Source organism: Ochotona princeps, chromosome 2 (genome assembly GCF_030435755.1).
Source record: "Ochotona princeps isolate mOchPri1 chromosome 2, mOchPri1.hap1, whole genome shotgun sequence".
NCBI classification, from domain to species: domain Eukaryota; kingdom Metazoa; phylum Chordata; class Mammalia; order Lagomorpha; family Ochotonidae; genus Ochotona; species Ochotona princeps.
Window position 1 is genome coordinate 78,590,474 of NC_080833.1, and position 20,264 is coordinate 78,610,737.

The 20,264-nt window shown below is 37.8% G+C and overlaps 1 protein-coding gene across 7 annotated transcripts in view; it reads right to left on the reverse strand.

The window, feature by feature from the left end:
* Positions 1-20,264, reverse strand: part of EVI5 (ecotropic viral integration site 5) — a 181,371-nt gene that overhangs the window by 73,642 nt on the left and 87,465 nt on the right. For 4 of the 7 annotated variants that reach the window (XM_058659185.1, XM_058659201.1, XM_058659178.1 and 1 more), the window contains exons 10-13: positions 18,884-18,944; positions 8,092-8,145; positions 6,680-6,712; positions 5,963-6,109 (exon numbers count right to left, since the gene is read on the reverse strand). In XM_058659185.1, the coding sequence (XP_058515168.1) occupies positions 5,963-6,109; positions 6,680-6,712; positions 8,092-8,145; positions 18,884-18,944 (295 nt within the window). Of the gene's footprint in view, positions 1-5,962; positions 6,110-6,679; positions 6,713-8,091; positions 8,146-17,011; positions 17,282-18,883; positions 18,945-20,264 lie in introns of those variants that run through there. The other 3 variants (XM_058659187.1, XM_036494681.2, XM_058659206.1) reach the window with 3 other exon arrangements.

Consider the following 20,264-nt stretch of genomic DNA (forward strand, 5'->3'; position numbering starts at 1 on the left):
AGTCATATAGTTCCTTTGGGAAATACATAAAGGCTACAAAATTTAACCTCAAAATTACACTCACAGAATTTTATATATAATTTCAGACTTCTTGAAACTTTGATATGCCCCAAGTTAAGAATCTCTGCTTTTGGGGCCAGCATTGTTGCACAGCACATTAAGCCGCTGCTTGTAATGCCAGCAATCCACATGTTCCCAGTTCATAACATCGTTGCTTCACTTCTGATCCAGCTCCCTGTTAACGGCCTGGGAAAAACAGTGGAATAGGGCCCAAGTGCTCAAGTGCCTGCTGCCCAAGTAGGAGATCCCAGAAGACGCTCCTGACTCCAAGTCTCAGCGTATTCCAGCCCCTGCTGTTGCAGCCATCTGGAGAGCGAACTAGTGGATGGAAGATCCCTTCTGTGTCTCTCTCCCTTTCTTTCAAATAAATAAATCATCAAATCTTTTTTAAAACAATCTTTGTCCTTACAAGGTATTTCCTTTAATTCCTATCCTTGTGATCAGAAATTTATTTCTGAGAGGCTACACTAGATCATGAATATTAAGTTATTACCATTTTCAAAAGCTATGGCTTTTGATTTACTGCTGAACATTTCCACACAAATGTTCTCTATTTAAATAAAACGTAATTTAAAGGTTGATCATCATCTTCCCCAATCAATTCCTTTTTTAAAAAAATTCTGTACTTATAACTGGTCTCAAATCTCCCTGCCTCAACAAAGTGCTGCTGCCTTTCATGGAACAGTAAGATTTTTTGCTATAGAATATTTCCTTTTAGTCTCACCTTTTCATTACCCTAGAACTGGTCACCACATTACCATTTGACCCTATAGTGACTGACTGTATATACTGCTACCATAGTTCCCTACAACACTCCTTTCAACTACGCATTCATTAAATAAAAATTTGTAATTCTCTTCCATTGTTCAGGGGGTAATTTTTAAAGTCTGCAGCATGCATGTGATTTCTAATTTTATACTCCGATTTGTTCCTCAACAAACTCCAAGAGCTTAGTCTACATTCCTTTATATACCATTCCACTCTTGAAAACCTTCTCCTCCTCAGCTTTTTGGAATACTGCCTTTCTAAGAATGAATGGTATAATGTTAAACACACACACACAAAGAAGCTAAGCTTCTAAGGTTGGTGTTGTGGTGTAGTGGGGAAAGCAGGTGCCTGTGATGCAAACATCCCATATGAGTACTGGTTGGTGTCCAGACTGCTCCACTTCTGATCCCAATCCCTGCTAATGGCCTGGGAGAAGTGGAAGCTGGCCCAAGTGTTTGTGCCCCTACTGCTTTAGTTGAAAACCCAGATGAAGCATCTGGATCCTGGCTTTGGTGTGGATTTTGGCAACTTGGGAAGTAAACCAGTGATGGAAAATCTCTCTTTGTTAACTCCTTCAAATAAACAGATACATAGATAAATTATAAATCTCTTTAAGAAAAGTCTATGCTTCTATAAAAAGAAGAGAATCTAGGTTTTACACAATGTGAATAAGAAATAATAAGAAATTACTACAAGGGTGCAATTCCTATTCAAATCAGTAAGGTGGACATACAGTTTGTTTTACTAAATAACAACTGTCAAACGAGTCACTTAATGTTTCAATGATTATCAACAACGCCATTCCAATGAAACTGACAGGAATACTAACAGAAACTGCTTTTAAACCCTGCATTTTTTTTTTGTTTGTTTGTTTATTGCAGAAGTAAAAAGGTGAAGTTGCAGTCCTTGGTGATCCTTTTTGCTTCTGTCATTTCAGAATTCACGACTTCCACTGACAAACAGGTAGTTTTTGCTTCATTAACATTTATCCATGTGTTTAATCTAGATGAGATTGGATTTTATTCCTCATATCACTTGTTTCTTAAATGTACTAAGCAATTCTTTCAGTCTCAAGTTACAGAAAAGGAGGAAGGTAGGAACAAATCGTGTCTAACGTCCTCTGAAGAAATTTTTAGTATAACAATCCCAAGAACTTGACAAAGCATTTTAGCATTCAGCTGTTTTCACTATCAAATCCTTCCTTTAAACTGATCTGCGCCAAGAACACCTAGACAAAATTGCTTAATCAGGGGTACCTAAAATGACAAGCTGTGATCTGCAGGGCTAAAATCTCTTGAACAGATAAAGCAATAAGCTCTCATCAGAAACGTCATGTCCAACATACATCTGTATCCGACCACACTGAGGAGGGAGTCAGACATGGAACTGTCGGTTTATATGGTGCATTTATATTATCAGCATTGTATCACAACAGAAAATCCTCCCCCAAACAAAAGAGTGAGAATACTAAGTGAAAGAACTCAGATATCAAAGTGCCACACCTTACAACTCCAATTCTAAGAAACACTAGGAAAGGGAAAACCATGGTGACAGAAAGCAGACAGCTTATTGGGATCAGGGAGTGGGTGGGGGGCGTAAACTGCAAAGGAAACAGGAGGATTCTGACAGAAACATTCTCTGATTGTGGTGACACTGACATAACTACATACATTTCAAACACAAACTGTATCCTTTATATTTGATAAACTGCATTACATTTAAATTGAACTTCCATGAAGTTCATTAAAAAGTGAGAGATCTGAAATAGAACAGCCCTATTTAATTATTTTAGAAGACAACAACAAAAACTGTTCTAAACTATTCAAGGTCAGAGTTAGTACAACAGGACCCAAAATCTAGTTCCACATATGAATGCTAAAGTCCTCTGTATCATGTAAAATACTATTATTTGGCAGTAGAGGGTGGTGATGGTACATGTTTACTTGGTTTATCTAGCCTGGAATATGAACTGGAAATGTTTATTCTGACAGGCTTGAAGAATACAGTTATATTGAAAGGCTGCAATCAAAACTTTTAGTAATAGATGTCTGCTTTCTACTAGTCGTACTCAAAAGCTCACTACTTTACCAAGCAAATACTCTGTCGGTCCAAATTCTAATGGATATGCTTGGATCTTAAATATATACTGCCTTCTAAAAGTACATATATTAAAAAAGGCTAATAATTTTAACATAAGATTTTTTTTCCTCAGATATCTGAAAATCACTGTGATATTCTTCCGAAGTCTTCTGTTACTACTGCAGCCTGCTCACAGTCTTTTCTTTGCAGGGCACAATACAGTCTGTTGCTGTTTCATGTGAATTTGGTGATCAAACTAGATAAAATACTGTGAATTTTTTACAAGTTACTTAGAATTCAACATGATCATTATACTCCTAGGAAGACTGCACTTGGAACTGACTGATTTCGGATTTCAATTAAAATCCCTAGGTTTTTGTTTACAACAAGGTAATGCTAATACATGCCTAAATTTTAAATCTAAGGGTGGGGCTATAGCTTTGTTTCTATAAAATAATCTTTAACTTTTAGTTTCTTGTTCTCTATGAATACTTTTGGAATTCTGATCCACCATGAATATATTAGCTACATTTCAGAAATATTTCATTTTTGAGTAGAAAATCGCTATAAGGAGATCTGAAGCTGAAATGCTTCACTTCTAAGGTTAGGAGCAAACTATCTGTGACATCTCTTCAGTTGAATAAGAATCCCCTATAAATCCACCTAATTTGACTACTTTAACATTATATTTCTGTAGCATGGCTAGAACCCTGCTCTTATGGCATAGTTCTTACTGATTATGGAACAAAAGTTACTTTCCTTTCCATGTACAATAAACCTTCATCAAGATTCTTTTCTTTCCCCCTCCCCTCAATTTTTTTTTCTAACTGTTCACAAGACAGAAATGCTCTAGCAATTTTTAGTCAAGCATCGCCAAGGTCACCAGATATACTTTTCAGAAATGTAACCAGGGCCCGGCGCCGTGGCCTAGTGGCTAAAGTCCTCGCCTTGAACACACCGGGATCCCATATGGGCACTGGTTCTAGTCCTGGCATCCCCACTTCCCATCCAGCTCCCTGCTTGTGGCCTGGGAAAGCAGTCGAGGACGGCCCAAAGCCTTGGGACTCTGCACCCGTGTGGGAGACCTGGAACAAGTTCCCGGCTCCTGGCTCCAGATCGGCATAGCATCGGTCGTTGCGCTCACTTGGGGAGTGACTCATCGGACGGAAGATCTTCCTCTCTGTCTGTCCTCCTCTCTGTATATCTGACTTTGCAATAAAAGTAAATAAATCTTTAAAAAAAAAAAAGAAATGTAACCTTTTCTTACTGCCTTCCATAAGAAACATTTTTGTTCATTCTTAGAGCCTTTTGTATGTTTAACTTTTCTAAAATCTCTTGAAGATTATATTTCTACGAGTATACTGTAAAGCAAGTTACTATGTAGGAACCACACACCCTAAAACTGGAAATTTAACCAGTGTTACTTTCTTTTACCCATTCTAAGCATCACTGCTTTTTATATTTGTGTCATCATTTACTTCATTTTAGAAACTCACTGAAAAAAAATCAGGGTTCTGCTTTATCCCTGCTATATTTTAGCCCCATTGTTCTTCAAACTAGACCTTGTTACTCTTAACAATCTGCAAAAGCCTCAGTTCATTTTGGGCAGTTTGGTTTGTCCTGTTAAATTTTCTATTCTTTATAAATCAATGCTCTATCCTTTTTCATCTACTTCAGGATCTTGAGAATGGGAAAACAATATGAAAAAAATTCATCATTTTAAAGCATGACTGCACATAGGCCTAAATGCAAACTTATCCAAACATAAGTATATCTTTCCTTCTAAGACAAGCACACTGCATTGCCAATCCATTTCAGCATGATCTTCAATGCGGTTTGGCTGCTTTGGTTTCATGCTTTGACACTGACATTTCATGCCAGTACAGATCAAAATACCCGAGTCCCCAATTTTTTAGCTTCGTTTTATCACTTTCCTAACCATTTTCTTAATTATCCTCAATAATAGAATGAAACATATAGCTGTGGCCCTTTCAATTACCATCCTTTTGCTTCTGCTTTTAGCTTTCAGATGGCAATATGGCTTATTAATGTTATCAAATAGAGACAATATCCAATTTCATGTTCATCCTGCTGGTCCTCCAGATCTCTACTGAGTTCTTGCTTTAATACGCCTTTTTCTGCCTACTCCTACTGCACTCCTAACCTGAAACAGATGAAAGAAGAAATAATTCTATAAAGACAATTGGATTTTTTATAGCCTTCCTTCCATTAAGATCACTTTACTCTATTTTCCCAGCAGAGAATTATTTTTAAGTTGCAAAGCATAACTAAAGCAAGCTGTATCCAGTGATTGCTTAGTATTCTATCTTGGCTACTACAATTGTTAAAGAGTACATTATATTTCCATCGGGATATATTCCCTTGAAAAAATGAAGTCATGGAATCAATATGGACATAATAGTCTTACCCATTTCCCTATAGCCCCTGAACCTTTTTAACCGTAACTAACTATGTAAAGATTGACAAAAATATAATAACAAAAAAGCATAAAAAAAAGAAAAAATGAAGTCATAAATCTTAAAGCACAATTCAATGTCTTGATACAATAAATCTAAAGTACAATGTAAAAACTGCCCCATTATCAAAGCTGTAAATGAGATTATTACATATTTTCTGCAAGTTGGATAATAGCTCAACTGCATAATAAAGAACAACTAGTTGCAATTAGGACTGTTAAATTACACTGGCAAAATGATACCTATACTGTGACAGATTTGTCAAGCCTAAAAGGTAAGTCTGTTCATTTGTTCATTTTCTAGGACTTAGAACATAATGTATGGAAAGAAAATATTATCTATTTCCAACAAAACACCACAGACAGGAAAAAAAAGAGTTAGAATTAGGAGTCCACAGGCCAAAATAAGACCTATGTAAATATTAAAGGACATAAAATGGTGTAACTTAGAATTGAAAACAAAGTTATTTACGACAGCAGCACAGAAGCAGTGCTTGAAGAAAAAAAAAGCGACAACAATGTATGTAAAGGGAAGGGGACGTGGAAGATGGGGAGTAGAAACACTACCAGACTCCTTACCCATTGCTGCTGGTGCTGCAGCTTCCTGATGGTATTTTCAGCGTGCTCCAGTTTAGCACTGGCCTCATCACTCTGCTGTTTGATGGTGGCCAACTCGCGTTTTATGAGGTAGTTTTCCTCAGCCTCCTGGGCTCTTGTCACTTGTCCCTTAGGACATAATTTGTGTTGTGTATAAAGCAATTTCGGGTAGATTCAAGACAGACTGCCTTCGTGAGGCTTAGTTATCTACTTCGACATGTTAAAAAAATCAATCACCTCAGAGAACAGAATAGCCTAATTCATTATTAGCTAGCAGTTTGTTATTGGCCCAGCAAATTTTGGGAAACTAAAAATTTCGGCTGACAATTTTAACAACAATTCTTCTTGTAGACAACAGAAATTCGGTTCATGCAATATTACTAAATTATACATGCAGGACTAAAGTTTTCAATGCATAGGGGTTAATTCTGCAGAATCCACTGATTGCTATTTTGAAATAAATGCTTTAAAAAATAAGGTTAGCTTTAAGACACGTGCAAATAGTGCTTATTTTAATGAACCAAAAAATAATAGTTATGAAAAATTAAGTTTATATCCACAAATACCATACCAAAGTATTATTTCTAGAAAAATGCATGTAAAATTGCATGCATTAAAATACGAATTTCTAGGTTTAGGACTTTCCTTACAATTAATGTTAGAGAAAATGCTAAAACAAAAACAAAAACAAAACTATACCTGTATCAATCTATCTGCCAAGGAAGCACTTTCCTACAAAAGGAAAAATTCAGATGGAAATATAAGAGAAAGAAATGAAAGTGGTAAAATTAGGAATAAGAAGAAATATACTCAAATTCCATTTACTTTGCTAACATAGACACTTAAAATTTAAAACTACTTTCTACTCAATATGTAGTGATCCTTAAGCTTTAAGTATATCAAAATAAGGATAAATTGCAGAAAATCATGTATTTCTTTAAAAGAGCAATACAAATTCCAAGCGGTTTTTCACTTCCTGGGACAAATATTTTCTTTTGAAAGCAAAACTTTTACATTTTCATTTTTATACTTAACCATGTTATGACAGCATTTTTAAGAAAAGGAGAAAGAATTTGAGTAATTCCACGTACGAAGTACGACAGCAATTTGTGCAATAATAACTTCCAAAGAAACAAAGCAAGAATATGAAAAACAAAATCAATGCACTTAAACTATTGAATTATTGCAGTAATTGAGTCTACTTGGAACAGAATCCAACTGACAAATGGTACGTATATATCCTAGAGTATCTGAATCAATATGAAGAAGGTACTTTATTTTCTAAAACAAAAGCCAAACAAAATTTTTCACTGCATCTTTGTTACTTTGGTGGTTCAACAATGTTCAGGGAAGATGTTAAGATACTTCACAACAGAATAGGAGAAACTTTTAAATCTTACTGTCACATTTATTTAAAAATAAAAAAGGTAATAAAAGAGTTTGTGAATTCAGACGTTCATTCTTTTAACAGGCATTTTTCCTGAACCAAGCTCTTATTTTCGGTTCCTACTTACAGCACCATAAGCACAACTACAAAACACATCAAAAGCACAAGAAGAAAATGCAAAATTTCTGCATTTGCCCAGTTACTGTCTTGTCATAGAACAGGAAGAAGCAGATATAAAAATAACTCTAAGACCTGAAAGTTTATACATAATTCCTTTTTGTTGAAAATCAACATAATACCAAATTTTCATATCAGGAATCAGTTACTATGACTGAATGTAAGTAATTCTAGGCCTTACAGGAATCATTACCACATATGAAATATGTCTGGAAAGATAGAGCAACATCTGAGACTCATCTCAACTGCTACGTCAGAATACAGTCCAACTACATTCTGAAAGAATTTACAAAGATTTTATGTACAGAAAACAAATGGCATCAACATGCTACTCCAACCACCTCAGTGAAAACTTTAATAAGGAGGCACAAGGAACAGTACTGTTCAACTTTATTTATTACACATTATTTTATGAAAACAACAGCTAGGGAAGCTAAGCAGGTTCATACCACAACTTATGAAACACATATTACAGTGTTATTTTTTGGCTTTATACAGAAAAAATACTTAAGGATTCAACATAAATGACATAAATGCATTTACTTACTTTTTCTAATGTTTCAATTCGCTGTTTTAAAAGTCTATTTTCTGTGCGCAACCTCTGGAAAAAAAAAAGATTTTGTAAGCATTCTTGAATTGAAAAATCAGTCCTAAACTGTAGTCCTAAAAATGTACATTTTTATAAATAAGAAGAGTCCAAGGAATAGTTACAGTATCATTTTGTCTGATTATGAAAGGCTCAAAAAATAGCAAAAAATCCTATTTTTCATTCCAGATATAAGTGCATTTCAAATAGAAGCCTAGAGTACATTCAGAAATAACTCCTTTCTTTTCTACATTTACTATAAAAAACTGTACAAAAATATTCAACAGCTAACTCCCAAAATTTGCCAAACTATTGTTAGCAAGTATTCAACCCAAATCACTTTACATTTTAAAAATCACAGTTTTGCATATTCCACCAATATAATTTCTTATTAATACCCTATAAAGGTTCTCTTTTCACTTTTACAAATTCCCCCAAGTTGTCCCTTCCTTCATTTTGTCAAAACCCAGTTCTCAAACTCTTAACTGTTTTGCAAGTTTGTACCAGAACTCAATCTCGCCTTCTTTCAACTCTATCTCCTCTAAATTTGTTAAAATGCATTCCCAAGAAAATTCAACCATCAAGTCAGCCTATTATTTTGCCAGCAGAGACTTACATATACTTCATATATAAAAGTTTCAGAATCTTTGAATTATATTATATTTTTAGATGGATAACAAACGAATATTATTGTTATAAAGATAAATATTATGTTCTTGTTTTATTCACTGAAACATATTTAGATAACTGGAATTGGACATCACGCAAATTTGAATTACAAAATAAAAGCTTGGATCCTCATTTCTTGGCTATTCCTATTACATGCAGCATAGTAATAAACATAAATAATTAGTTAATATTGTTAGTTTAGAAAGCCAAAGAAACAGTTTATCAAGTGTTTGGTCATTTTTCATTAACAAAAGTAATACTTTGTATATCCTAAGATTTCAAAAATTGAATACCAACCTGACAAATGAATGGTTACAATAAAAATAATATAAATTGGAACTCAAAGAGTTTACCAGGATTTTCCACCTTCACCCCTTTTAAAACCTTCTGAAATATATTTTACTATAAATAAAAATCTAAGCTGATTTGCCTCAAAGCAAATATTTTCATTCTGTGCCGCAAATAACTTATTGCTTCCTTTCTTTCTTGTGTGACTTTTACCACAGCATGAACAGATAAAATGCAATAGGCATTTTCTGTTAATAATAACCTTGTTGATGTCCTTCAAATTTTAAGTGGGTTATCTTTTTTTTTTAAGATTTCTTATTATTATCATTTTTTTTTTTTTGGAAAGTCAGATTATACAGAGAGGAGGAGAGACAGAGAGAAAGATATTCCATCCGATGGTTCACTCCCCAACTGAGCGCAACAGCTGGAGTTGAACCAATCCAGAGCCAGGAGCCAGGAGCTCTTCCAGGTCTCCTATGTGGCTGCACGGCCCCAAGGCTTTGGGCCATCCTCGACTGCTTTCCCAGGCCACAAGCAGGGAGCTGGATGTGAAGCAGGGCCGCCAGGATTAGAACCGGTGCCCACACAGGATCCTAGTGTGTGCAAGATGAGGACTTTAACCACTACGCTATCGTGCCGGGCCCTTAAATGGGTTATCTTTTAACTACTGTGATATATTACAAGGAATTACATTTGATTGGATTTGTTAAAATGTGTGTTGTTGGGAAATTCATATAAACGCTGAGAATGAAATTATTTTTTCAACTCATTTAAAAAAACTTTTTTGAGCACAGTTTTTCAGTTTTTGTTAGGTTTTATTGCATTTTTCATTTACGATACTTCTAGATGTATTTTTATCTGTTAACTGGAACATCTTTTCCAAGACATTTTTGAACTGATTATTGCTAACAGAAGAGTAGAATCTATTTCTTCACTGATTTCTCATTAATTTGTAAACATCTGCCTCAGCTGTTTTTGGAATGCAGTGTTTATAAACCTTACAGTAAACATACATACATACACACAAGAGAAGGATCATTAAGATGTGGCTATATGGCAATGCATGTGCTGCACATCAAATAAAAAAAATATGAAGACTTCTGTAACCACCAAATTACACCAGGAAAATGAAACTGAAAGCAAGAACAAAATACTTCAGTTTTCGCAAAGGAGCAGTAAAATGCACACTTGCTGCTGAGCGTGATTCCCTGGAAACATTCCTCAGGAAATGTACCTGGACAATCCAACGTCTTAAAAATGCTGATATCCATATAATTCAATAATTCTACATTTTATACCGGCAGTGGGAATAACAGTGTCCCTAAACTATATTTAAAACTATATTAGACATAGGCATATGTGATATTTAAAAGCATCTTTATAATGCTATTGGTATTATTTTTAATAATGGAATTTTAAAAATATGAAACACCCAAAATAAAGGAATCCGTTTCAGACAACTTACTCCTGAACAATCATCTCCCATTCTTTCCAGCTTAAACCAACCCCAACAATGCTTCTCACTGGGACAACACAATGATCTCAACCACTTTTCACTGCCCCTCAATTCCTGAATTCCTCTCTTCCCAATCCATATATATCTTTCCTTGTTCTTCTCTTTTATGTCCCTCTGCCCCTCTCTTCCTGAGCACAACAGTTGCCTGGTGAATTAATTCCTCAATATCAACTCCCGGGGAACTCTGTAGCTGTGATAGAGAATCTGGCCCAAGAGGAAAAGTCTTTACTTAAACTCAACATCACTGAAGTCTGCTGGACTAGCGATGCTTCCTAGTAGTTAACACCGCACGCGTACACCCTTCATTCACTCCTCTCCCACCCTCGAGCTCACCATTTCACACTTACTCCTGTTTCTTCAGATCAGCAATCTAACCAAGCAACCATACTCAGATAATAATTCTATTTGCAATTTCACTGCAATAAACTGAGGCAATCAGAAGAGAACTTCACAAGCTCCCACAGTTACGCAATTTGCCAATATGCTGTATCTCCTGTGACTGTGGTTTGGCAATCCATTCTACTATACCGAATCAGACCTTCCACATGTGCACCGAGTCCCATACCCTCTGGTCTCCGGTAATAACCCCTGCTCTCCTATCATCTGCTTTCCCACCTCACTGATACTGAAAAAGAAAGCAGCCACTTTTCTTTAAAAACAAACAATAAAATAAACCCTCAACATCTCTACCCTAATTATCCCCTATTTCTCTCTTCTTTATAGTAAACTCCTTGAAAATTATCTCCAGGGCTCCTACTTCCCTACCAGTCAAGTGTTAGCAACCAACACTTGTTTGTTCCTGTCCAGTCTACTGACAATGCTGCTAAACCCAACAGTCACTTCTCCACCCTCACATCTCAAAAACAACTGCAGCAGCCAGCTAACACACTGAATGCTTCTGGCACGTTTGTTCTTGGATTCAAGGACTCTGCACTTCACTGGTTTTCTCCTACTTTGCAGTTTTCTCCTCATTTTCCTAACCTTTAAACTTCAGCTTCCTTTTGGACACAATTCTCAAACTGCCATCTTTATACTTTCTCTACACTCATTCACCAGGTAATTGTAGTATCTATAGTCTCATGGTTCTCTTTTTAAGAACTTTTCTTTTTTGGGCCCGGTGCATTGGCCTAGTGGCTAAAGTCCTTGCCTTGAATGCACCAGAATCCCATATGGACGCCGGTTCTAATCCAGGCAGCCCTGCTTCCCATCCAGCTCCCTGCTTGTGGCCTGGGAAAGCAGTCAAGGATGACCCAAAACCTTGGGGCCCTGCAGCCACATAGGAGACCTGGAAGAGCTCCTGGCTCCTGGCTTCGGATCGGCGCAGTAACAGCCGTTGCATTCAGTTGGGGAGTGAACATTTGGATGGAATATCTTTCTCTCTCTATCTCTCCTTCTCTCTGTACATCTGACTTTGCAATAAAAATAAATAAATCTTAAAAAAATTTTTTCTTTTTAATGTTGTTTATATTAAAAAGTAGAGAGATGCATACCCATGCGGGCCTCCAATTAGAGTGGGATATTCTCATGGTTTTCAATGCCACTGTCCTAGCAATGATTGTCAATTCTGAGCTTGTTTTCTCCTAATGTTAGATATCAAATAATATTCAATTGGACTACTGATACTGCCCCTACACCAGCTCCTCCCATGATCTTCTCCATCTCAGATAACAGACACTATACCTTTCTAACTGCTCAAGCCAAAAACCTTGATGCTTCAAAGAAAATGAAATCTGCATATCAGAAAGTGATCTGTAATCTTATATTTACATCAACACAATATACAAGAGAGAAGACATGGAAACAGCCCAGATGCCTGATGAAAGAAGAATGAATAAACAAACTTTGGTACCTCCACTCTATGGAATACTACTCAGCTATTAAACACTACCATTTGCAACAAAATGGTTCCAACCAGAGACACTTTGCTTAATGAAATAAGCCAGTCCCAAGAGGACAAATATCATATGTTCTCTTTGAAATAAAGGAACCTTCATGTAAAACAGAGGATCAATAAACATATGTAAATATGTATATACATATGTATATACAAATATATTCATGTAGAGCAACAGTATAATGGAGACTAGCATACTAAGAAGAGAAGATGAATTGCAGTATGCATCTCTACTCCTGAATAAGAGATGGACTCCCAATGAAGCTGTTACATTTTGACAACAGGATGCTGGACTTTCTATCACTGTCTATTCCTATAGTTTCATGAAACACTTGTACAGCACAACGATGGACTTGTGACTGTTGTTCAAGGACTATACTGCTGTAATAATATGAGGGGAAGGTGAATGGGGAGGGAAGGAGAAATCCCTGAGCCTAGTGAACTTCATCATGAAAAAATTTAAATAAATATCTAAAATTTTACAAAAAGCTTGATGTCTTCCCCTCTCACATTTCTGCATTCAATCTTTCAGTGTCATGCTTAAAATCTACTCAAAACCCAACTGCTTCTTAATCCCTCAATCCAAGCCATCATCATTTCTTAAAGTGTATCACCTACCTGAAAGTCAGAACAAGAAACACACACACAAAGACAGAAAGAGACAGAGAGAGAAAGAGAGAGAGGGAGAGAGATGGAGATGGAGACAAGAGAAGAAGGGAAGGAGGGAAGGAGGAGGAGAGTGAGAAAAGGAGAGATTTCTTCCATATGCTGGCATGCTCTACAAATGCCTGCAACAGCTAGGCCTCGGCCAGGCTCAAGTTAGGAGCACAGAACTCCATCCTGGTCTCCCACATGGACAGCAGGGACCAAAGCATTTAAGCCATCTTCTGCTGCCTCCCAGGATACATCAGCAGGGAGCGAACTCAAACTGGAGGAGTCAGGATTTACGCAGGGCATTGATATGGGATTCTGGCATCCCAAGGAGTGGCTTAACCTTTTACACCATAACACCTGTCCCGCCATCATTTGCCCACATTACTTCATCAGCCTCTGGTTAATCTCCCTGCTTCTGCTCTTATCTCTTACAATTTACTCTCAACACAGCAGCCAAGAAGATCACTGAAAACCTAAGTCCTCTGCTGAAAATCCTCAATGGCATCCACTTGACCACTGTAGAAGCCAAAGTCCACTGCGTCAGATGCAACCCATTCTCTTATCTCCCACTATGGTTCTCCACACACTTCATGCCTTCCAAAGGCCTTCTTACCAGACATATCCTGACCAGGTTGTATCCTCTTTACAGACAGCCACTTATCTGGTGCTATCACTTCCTCCTGGTCTTCACTCAAACATCACCAGGTCCATTCCCTCAAATTACCAACCCATTCTCTTTCCCTGAGGTACCTTTTCCTTCTTAACATTCATCATCACCTAATTACTACATAATTGACTTTTCTGTTTACTGCTGTTTTCCATACTAGAATGTGAGCTCCATGAGGGTCTAATTCATAACTACATTTTTTTTAAAGATTTATTTTATTTTTATTACAAAGTCAGAAATACAGAGTAGGAGAGATAGAGAGGAAGTGGAGCTGCCGGGATTAGAACCAGCGACCACATGGGATCCTGGCACATGCAAGGCGAGGACCTTAGCCACTAGGCCACGCCACCAGGCCCCATAACTACATCTTAACTCACCAGAACACTATGTTATCTGCTAAATGAATCACTTACTGCAGAAATTGTGTTAGTATGTCTTCAATATGGATATGAAGTAGCCAACAGTTTCTCATGGAAAGTTTGTGGTGCCATAGAAAAAGAGACACCCAAATCCTACTTACATCATACGTATATCACAGTCATTCCCAGAAAGCAGCACACTGTATGATAATAAACACACATCAGAGTTCAAATCCTGGACTTTCACTATTGTCTAGCAATGTAATGTGAGCGTACTGAAGCTTAATTTCTTCAGGGAATGACCAAGCTAAGAATCCTTTCATCAGGCTGCTTGTAAAAACAAGGGCATGTAACTCTAACAAGATATATGTCAACATTTTAGGTGCAGAACATTTTTTTTGGGGGGGGGTGTACAGGAAAATCCTCAACACCATGGTGAGGAGTAACTAATCTTTGTGACCCACCCAGCGAGGCATGAGCCAATCCATGCCAGCTCTTTCCTGTCAGATTTCAAGCTCTACTTTCTGTTGTTTATTTATTTTAGGTTTTTTTTTTTTTTTTTTTAGTTTGTAGGATTGTTTGCTGTGAGGGGTTTTCGAGTCTGGATTATCCTAAAATCTGCCAAGATCAGCAAAATTTTACTTCAACACAACAACTGGCTAAATACTAAGATGAAATGGACACGAAACAGCTGAATGGTGCCTTATGGCCATTTTAAGGTATAGAGCAGCCGGTCCTGTATATGAACTAAAATTGAAATGTCAATGAGCTAATCATAGGTTGTGGCTAGGACTTGTTTTCCTTTTTTTTTTTTTTTTTTTTAACATACTGGTTACTCAAAACCATGTCAATTCCATAACATTGCAAATTGCTGTTGATGTTATATTGGGACTCTTAATTGACTGTGATGATATTCTGCCAGCTCAAACTTCAGACCAGAAAAGGTCTCCCCAAGAAACTGTTCAACCCATCTGGACAATAAGTAGCTGGACTCTATGCTTGGTATATGTTTGCAATGAAAGAATCTTGATTGAATTTGAACTGTAATACTGCATCAAGGTGGAGGAATCCACTGGGGGGAGGGGAGGGGGAGGGATGGGGGGATTCCCAGAGCCTATGAAACTGTCACATAATGCAAAATAATTAACAATAAAAAAAAAAAAAAAAAAAAACACAAGGGCAGATGTGGGGCAAGACCATGGCACAGAGTAGGTAAAGTCTCCGTCTGGTAGCATATCATATGAGCAACAGTTTGAGTTCTGGCTATTCACCTCTGATGAGTATGTCCTTACTATGTCCCTTAGAGAGCTTGTTACTATGTTCCTGGGAAAGCAACAGATGATGGCCCAATTCCTTGGGCCTCTACAACCATATGAGAGGCCCAGACGAAGCTCTAGCCTCCGAGACTTGGATCAGCCCACCTCCAGCAATTGTAGTCATTTAGGAAGTGAAGCAGTGAGTGGAAAATCTCTGTCTGTCTCTCCTTCTCTCTCTGTAAACCTGCCTTTCAAATAAAAACAGATAAATCTCAAAAAAAAAAAAAGGGTAGATAATACAAGTAAATGACCTATTACGTATTAGAATGAAATAAATGTGTTTCCATTCTTTCACACTAATTGTTCATGAAAAACTTGAGATAGTTTTGAAAATACAGTTCATGAAAAACTTCATATGCACCACGTTTTCTTTTTGTAGGCTAGGCAGTCGATACAGGCTTTCACCTGATCTGAAATACATACTTTGAAACAAGAAAAAATACTTAACTTCTTACCAAAAACCCATCACAATGTCTAAAAGCATTCCGTTTACTCTATATCCCAATGTGCAAATTTAAATGAAAAACTGGATTGTCAGTTGGTATGTCCATCTGAAAGGAGTGTAGAAATAAAGAATTTTCTTTTTAAACGTGTGTGTGTTATCCTACACACAACGAAAAATGTGTTTCTTCCCTCTTCCCCCTCAGGTAGAATATCAATAGATGATAAAGATGTCCCTCCTAATAGAAACTTCGCATGGTCAGTCATGAGCTTTTCCTCGTGAAGTCATTATTGTCAAAACTTGCAATACTTTCAGAGAAGGGGACCAAGAACATACTTAAAAACATAATTAAGCCAAGTGCTCACTGACAGGTCACCATCTCAAAAGGCTTAGAGTTCTAATTAAGATTTAATGAAACCAAGGGCTGATTTACACTTTCACATCAGCACATCAAATAATTTGATGCTAATACATTTTGCTTGTGTCAAGAATGGTACAGAGCTATCTCCTTGGAGGCTTTTGAGCAGGGCAAGACAAGAAAGTACGAGTTTACCAGACCCCTTCCCTTCTCAGAGACCTCAGGGGAAGGAGTCAGGGAGCGAGACAAGGTATCTCTCATGTCACAGTAAGGTTCAGTTAACACACAGCTAACAGATGGACTGAAAGCAGGGTGGTCCTCGGGCCAGAGCCAGCTACCAGGTCCAAGCCAGAATCAAACACACCCAGACAGGGGATAACAGACTCAGGTCACTCAGAAGCTTTGACTTTGTCCCTGTGGGGTTTGGGGAAGTGAAGAGAGAGATGAACAGGGTTCAAGACTACATGGAAGCAGGACTGTAAAAAAGGACACACTCCCTTTGAGATCAGCATACTTTATTTGCCTGATTAGTCCCATTTTTAAAAAACTCTTTTTCCCCCTAACTTCTCTACAGCAGAGTTTCACATGCTATCTGCCAGGGGCATTTGGAGCTAGTATTCAAATGCATTTTGGGGGGCATATGAACCACAAGTTCCCCCTCAAAAAAAACCCACATACTGGGGAAAAAAAACCTTCAAATACAAGCCAGAGCTAAAGATTTTTTGTTTCTATATTCATGTGGCTTGATTTTGAAATAAACGTCAAGAGCTAGGATTGTTCACAGGACTGTGACTTGTTTTGTTTCCAATAACAGCAGGGGGAAATGAACAGGCTGGCTTCCCCACCCTCAGATTCTTGAGCTGCAGTTCCAACTCATCATGGTACGCGACAGAGCATGCTTTCTCCCCACTCATCACAATGACGTACTTTTTACTTTCAGTAGGCTGGAGTGCAGGATATGATTTAATATTAAACTTACTCATGGTACCTAAAAGAAAAGCAAATGACAGAGCAGCAGTCGGGTGACAAAACTTTAAAAAGGGAGGAAAAAATGTTCACAGGAGAGACTTTTATCTATGAGGGGGTCTTCAAAAGTTCATGTATGGGGCAGTGTTGTGAAAGAGTAGCTTAAGCTGCCACTTGAGAGGCTAGCATCCCATTTGGAAACACTAAATCAAGTCCTAGCTGCTCCACTTCTGATCCAGCTCCCTGCTACCATGCCGGAGAAGGCCCAACTGCTGGGACTCTACTAACCACCTTCCCAGGACCCAGTCACTGCCACCATTTGGGGCATCCCAGGAGGTCAAAGGTCTCTTTATCTCTCCCGTGTTCTCTGTTACTCTGCTTTTCAAATAAATAAATCTTAAGAAAATTCACCAAAAAAATGCCTAGTATGAAAAAAGTTTGCATGGATTTCAAAAATTTAAACCACAACAAATTTATGTTTTAATTCAATTTTCTATTAGCTCTCTTGAAGAAGCTTTACATTTCCAACTGGCTGGGAAGGGAACAGAAGACTTTTGTAAAGTGAATGAAACACCTAGAAAAGGGACAGAGCTGATGAGAGAGACAGAGTTCCCACAGGAAAATGGGCAAGTGTCTCCAGGAGGCTTCTGAAGAAGTGCAAAGCGAGAAATGGTGCTAGTGTAACAGCAGCTGTTGCCTTGTACAAGCGACTGTGCGGGGTCTCACCACGAGGCTGTTAACATGCGGCTACTTATGAACAGAGTGACCAACTGATGTCTCTGCAGGGCCAAGTCAAAATTCAGACACACCTAAGCAAAGAGTCTGATAATGGGGCTGGGAGTCATGCAATGGATGCTGGTTTCTATGGACCTTCTCCTTTGTGGGAGGGGAGGACTTTAAGAGGCAGCAAGCAGGAGAACAGATCACCCCGTTCCGGGCTCAGGCTCGCAGGCAGCACTGACCTCCTGCTTCAGCAGTGTAGGGCAGCCAGTACAGCTTGCCTGCATCCCAGCTCCACCACAGCCACGGGCCTTGGCTTATGGCAAGCATAGGGAGGAATTTCAAGAGTATAGCTAGTGTATTGATATGTCCTTCACATTGAAAATCTACCTGCCTTGCTGAATACAAGTAGTTCAAAAGCATAAACCTTCCTAAGTGGAAAAAAAAATATTAGTCAAAGTTGCCTGCAGCCTGACACAACCCTAGTTAGTTCTAGTGCTAAGATTTCTCTATTGAGTCCATCTCTGATTATACCACTGTCCCCGTGATATATTACAGATGATTTTCTCTGCCACTTTTAAAAATATGCTTAAACAGAAGGTTAATCATCTTGCCCATGGAGATATTTTCCACTGCTGACTCACAAATCCAAGAACAAAGAGAGTTTCTCTCCTGTGAGAACAAAGTCATTTCAGTTACACCATTCTGCCTTTTGAAGTATTGATTTTTAATGACAGTCCAGGCAATGGTAAATAATTTTACCAACTCATACAATAAACAGGGCCTCCAAGTGCTACATTTACTACAGATGGTAACAATTCAGCCTCATAATCTAATATCAGGTGCCAAATACTGACGTCAATTAACTTATCTACAATACTTTAGAAATTCCTGAGGTGCTTACTTTAATTTCAACTTGCTCTTCCATTTCTTTAGTTTTTATTGTAGTGTATTCCTTTTCAAGCCTAAGAAGAAAAAAAGAGGTAAAAATTAATCTTTCCATTCATAAACCATTATTAAATTATACTATCTACATATATTAACATAGTTTCTATAATTCTGCCAAGGTTATAACTTGGCACATTTGATCTAAAAAAAAAAAATGATTGACCTGGTTAAACAAATTCTTACAAAACAGTATACATCAGAGCCAGCATGGTGGCATGCCATGTTAATCCTCCGCCTGCAGTGTTGGCATTCCACACGGGCAGCAATTCAAGTTCTAGCTGCTCCACTTCTGATTCAGCTCCCTGCTAACGTGCCAGGGAAAGCAGCAGTGGATGATTCAAGTGCCTGGGCCCCTGAATCCACATGGGAGATCTGGAAGAAACTTCTGGCTCTTGGCTTCCAATCAGCTCAGCTTCAGCCATTGTGGCAGTTTGAGGAGTGAACCAGAATATGAAAGATCGATCTGCCTATCTCTTCTCTTTCAAATAAAAATAAATCTTAAAAAAAAACCAAACAAGCAAAAAAATAAGACATCCACAAGAAATAAAAAGACTCTAAAGGGCCATTTTGAACAATGGTTACTCTGTTAAAACAGGTTTAGGGCCTTCAGGAATGACTGCTCTGAAGCAGTTACCATGAGGTGTTATATGAAAATGCCATCATTCTGATGAATCAGTATTCATAACCTAAAGCAAAATAGGAGTCATCACTCAACCCTTGCTTCTCCACTCAGCAAGTGTGTCCAATTCAACCCCAGAGATACAGGGTCTGAAATGTCAGTGTCATTTCCACTGACTGTGCTTTTTAATAATTTTTTTCTGGGAGAACAGCTTTAGATTTATAAAAGGACTACGAAGGCAGTATAAAATTTCCAAGTACTTTGTTCAAGCTTCTTCTACTACTAGCAAGTTACAATAGCCATGGTACATTATTACAATTAAGGAACTCATGTTAATGTGTAATTGTTAGCTAAAGCCCATACTTTATACAAATTTCCTCAGTTTTTCCCAATGCCTCCTTTTCTTTCCTAAGATAACATTTAGCAGTCAAGTCTCTTTAGGTTCCTTTCTGGTGTGATGGCTTCTCAGACTTTACTTGTTTTGGATGACCTTGACAGCTTTGAGGAGTGCTGGTCAGGTACTTTGCGAACGTCCTTCTAATGAGATTTACCTCATGCCTTTCTCTAGATCATCCTGGAGCTATGGATCAATGCGAGAAAGACCACAGCAGTGAGTACCATTCTCATCAGTCGTGCAAGAAGGGAAAGCTGTCAGTACATAAGATGTCACCACCCAAGTGGTGCTTCCAGGCTGCTCTGTGACAAAGCCACTCTGTTC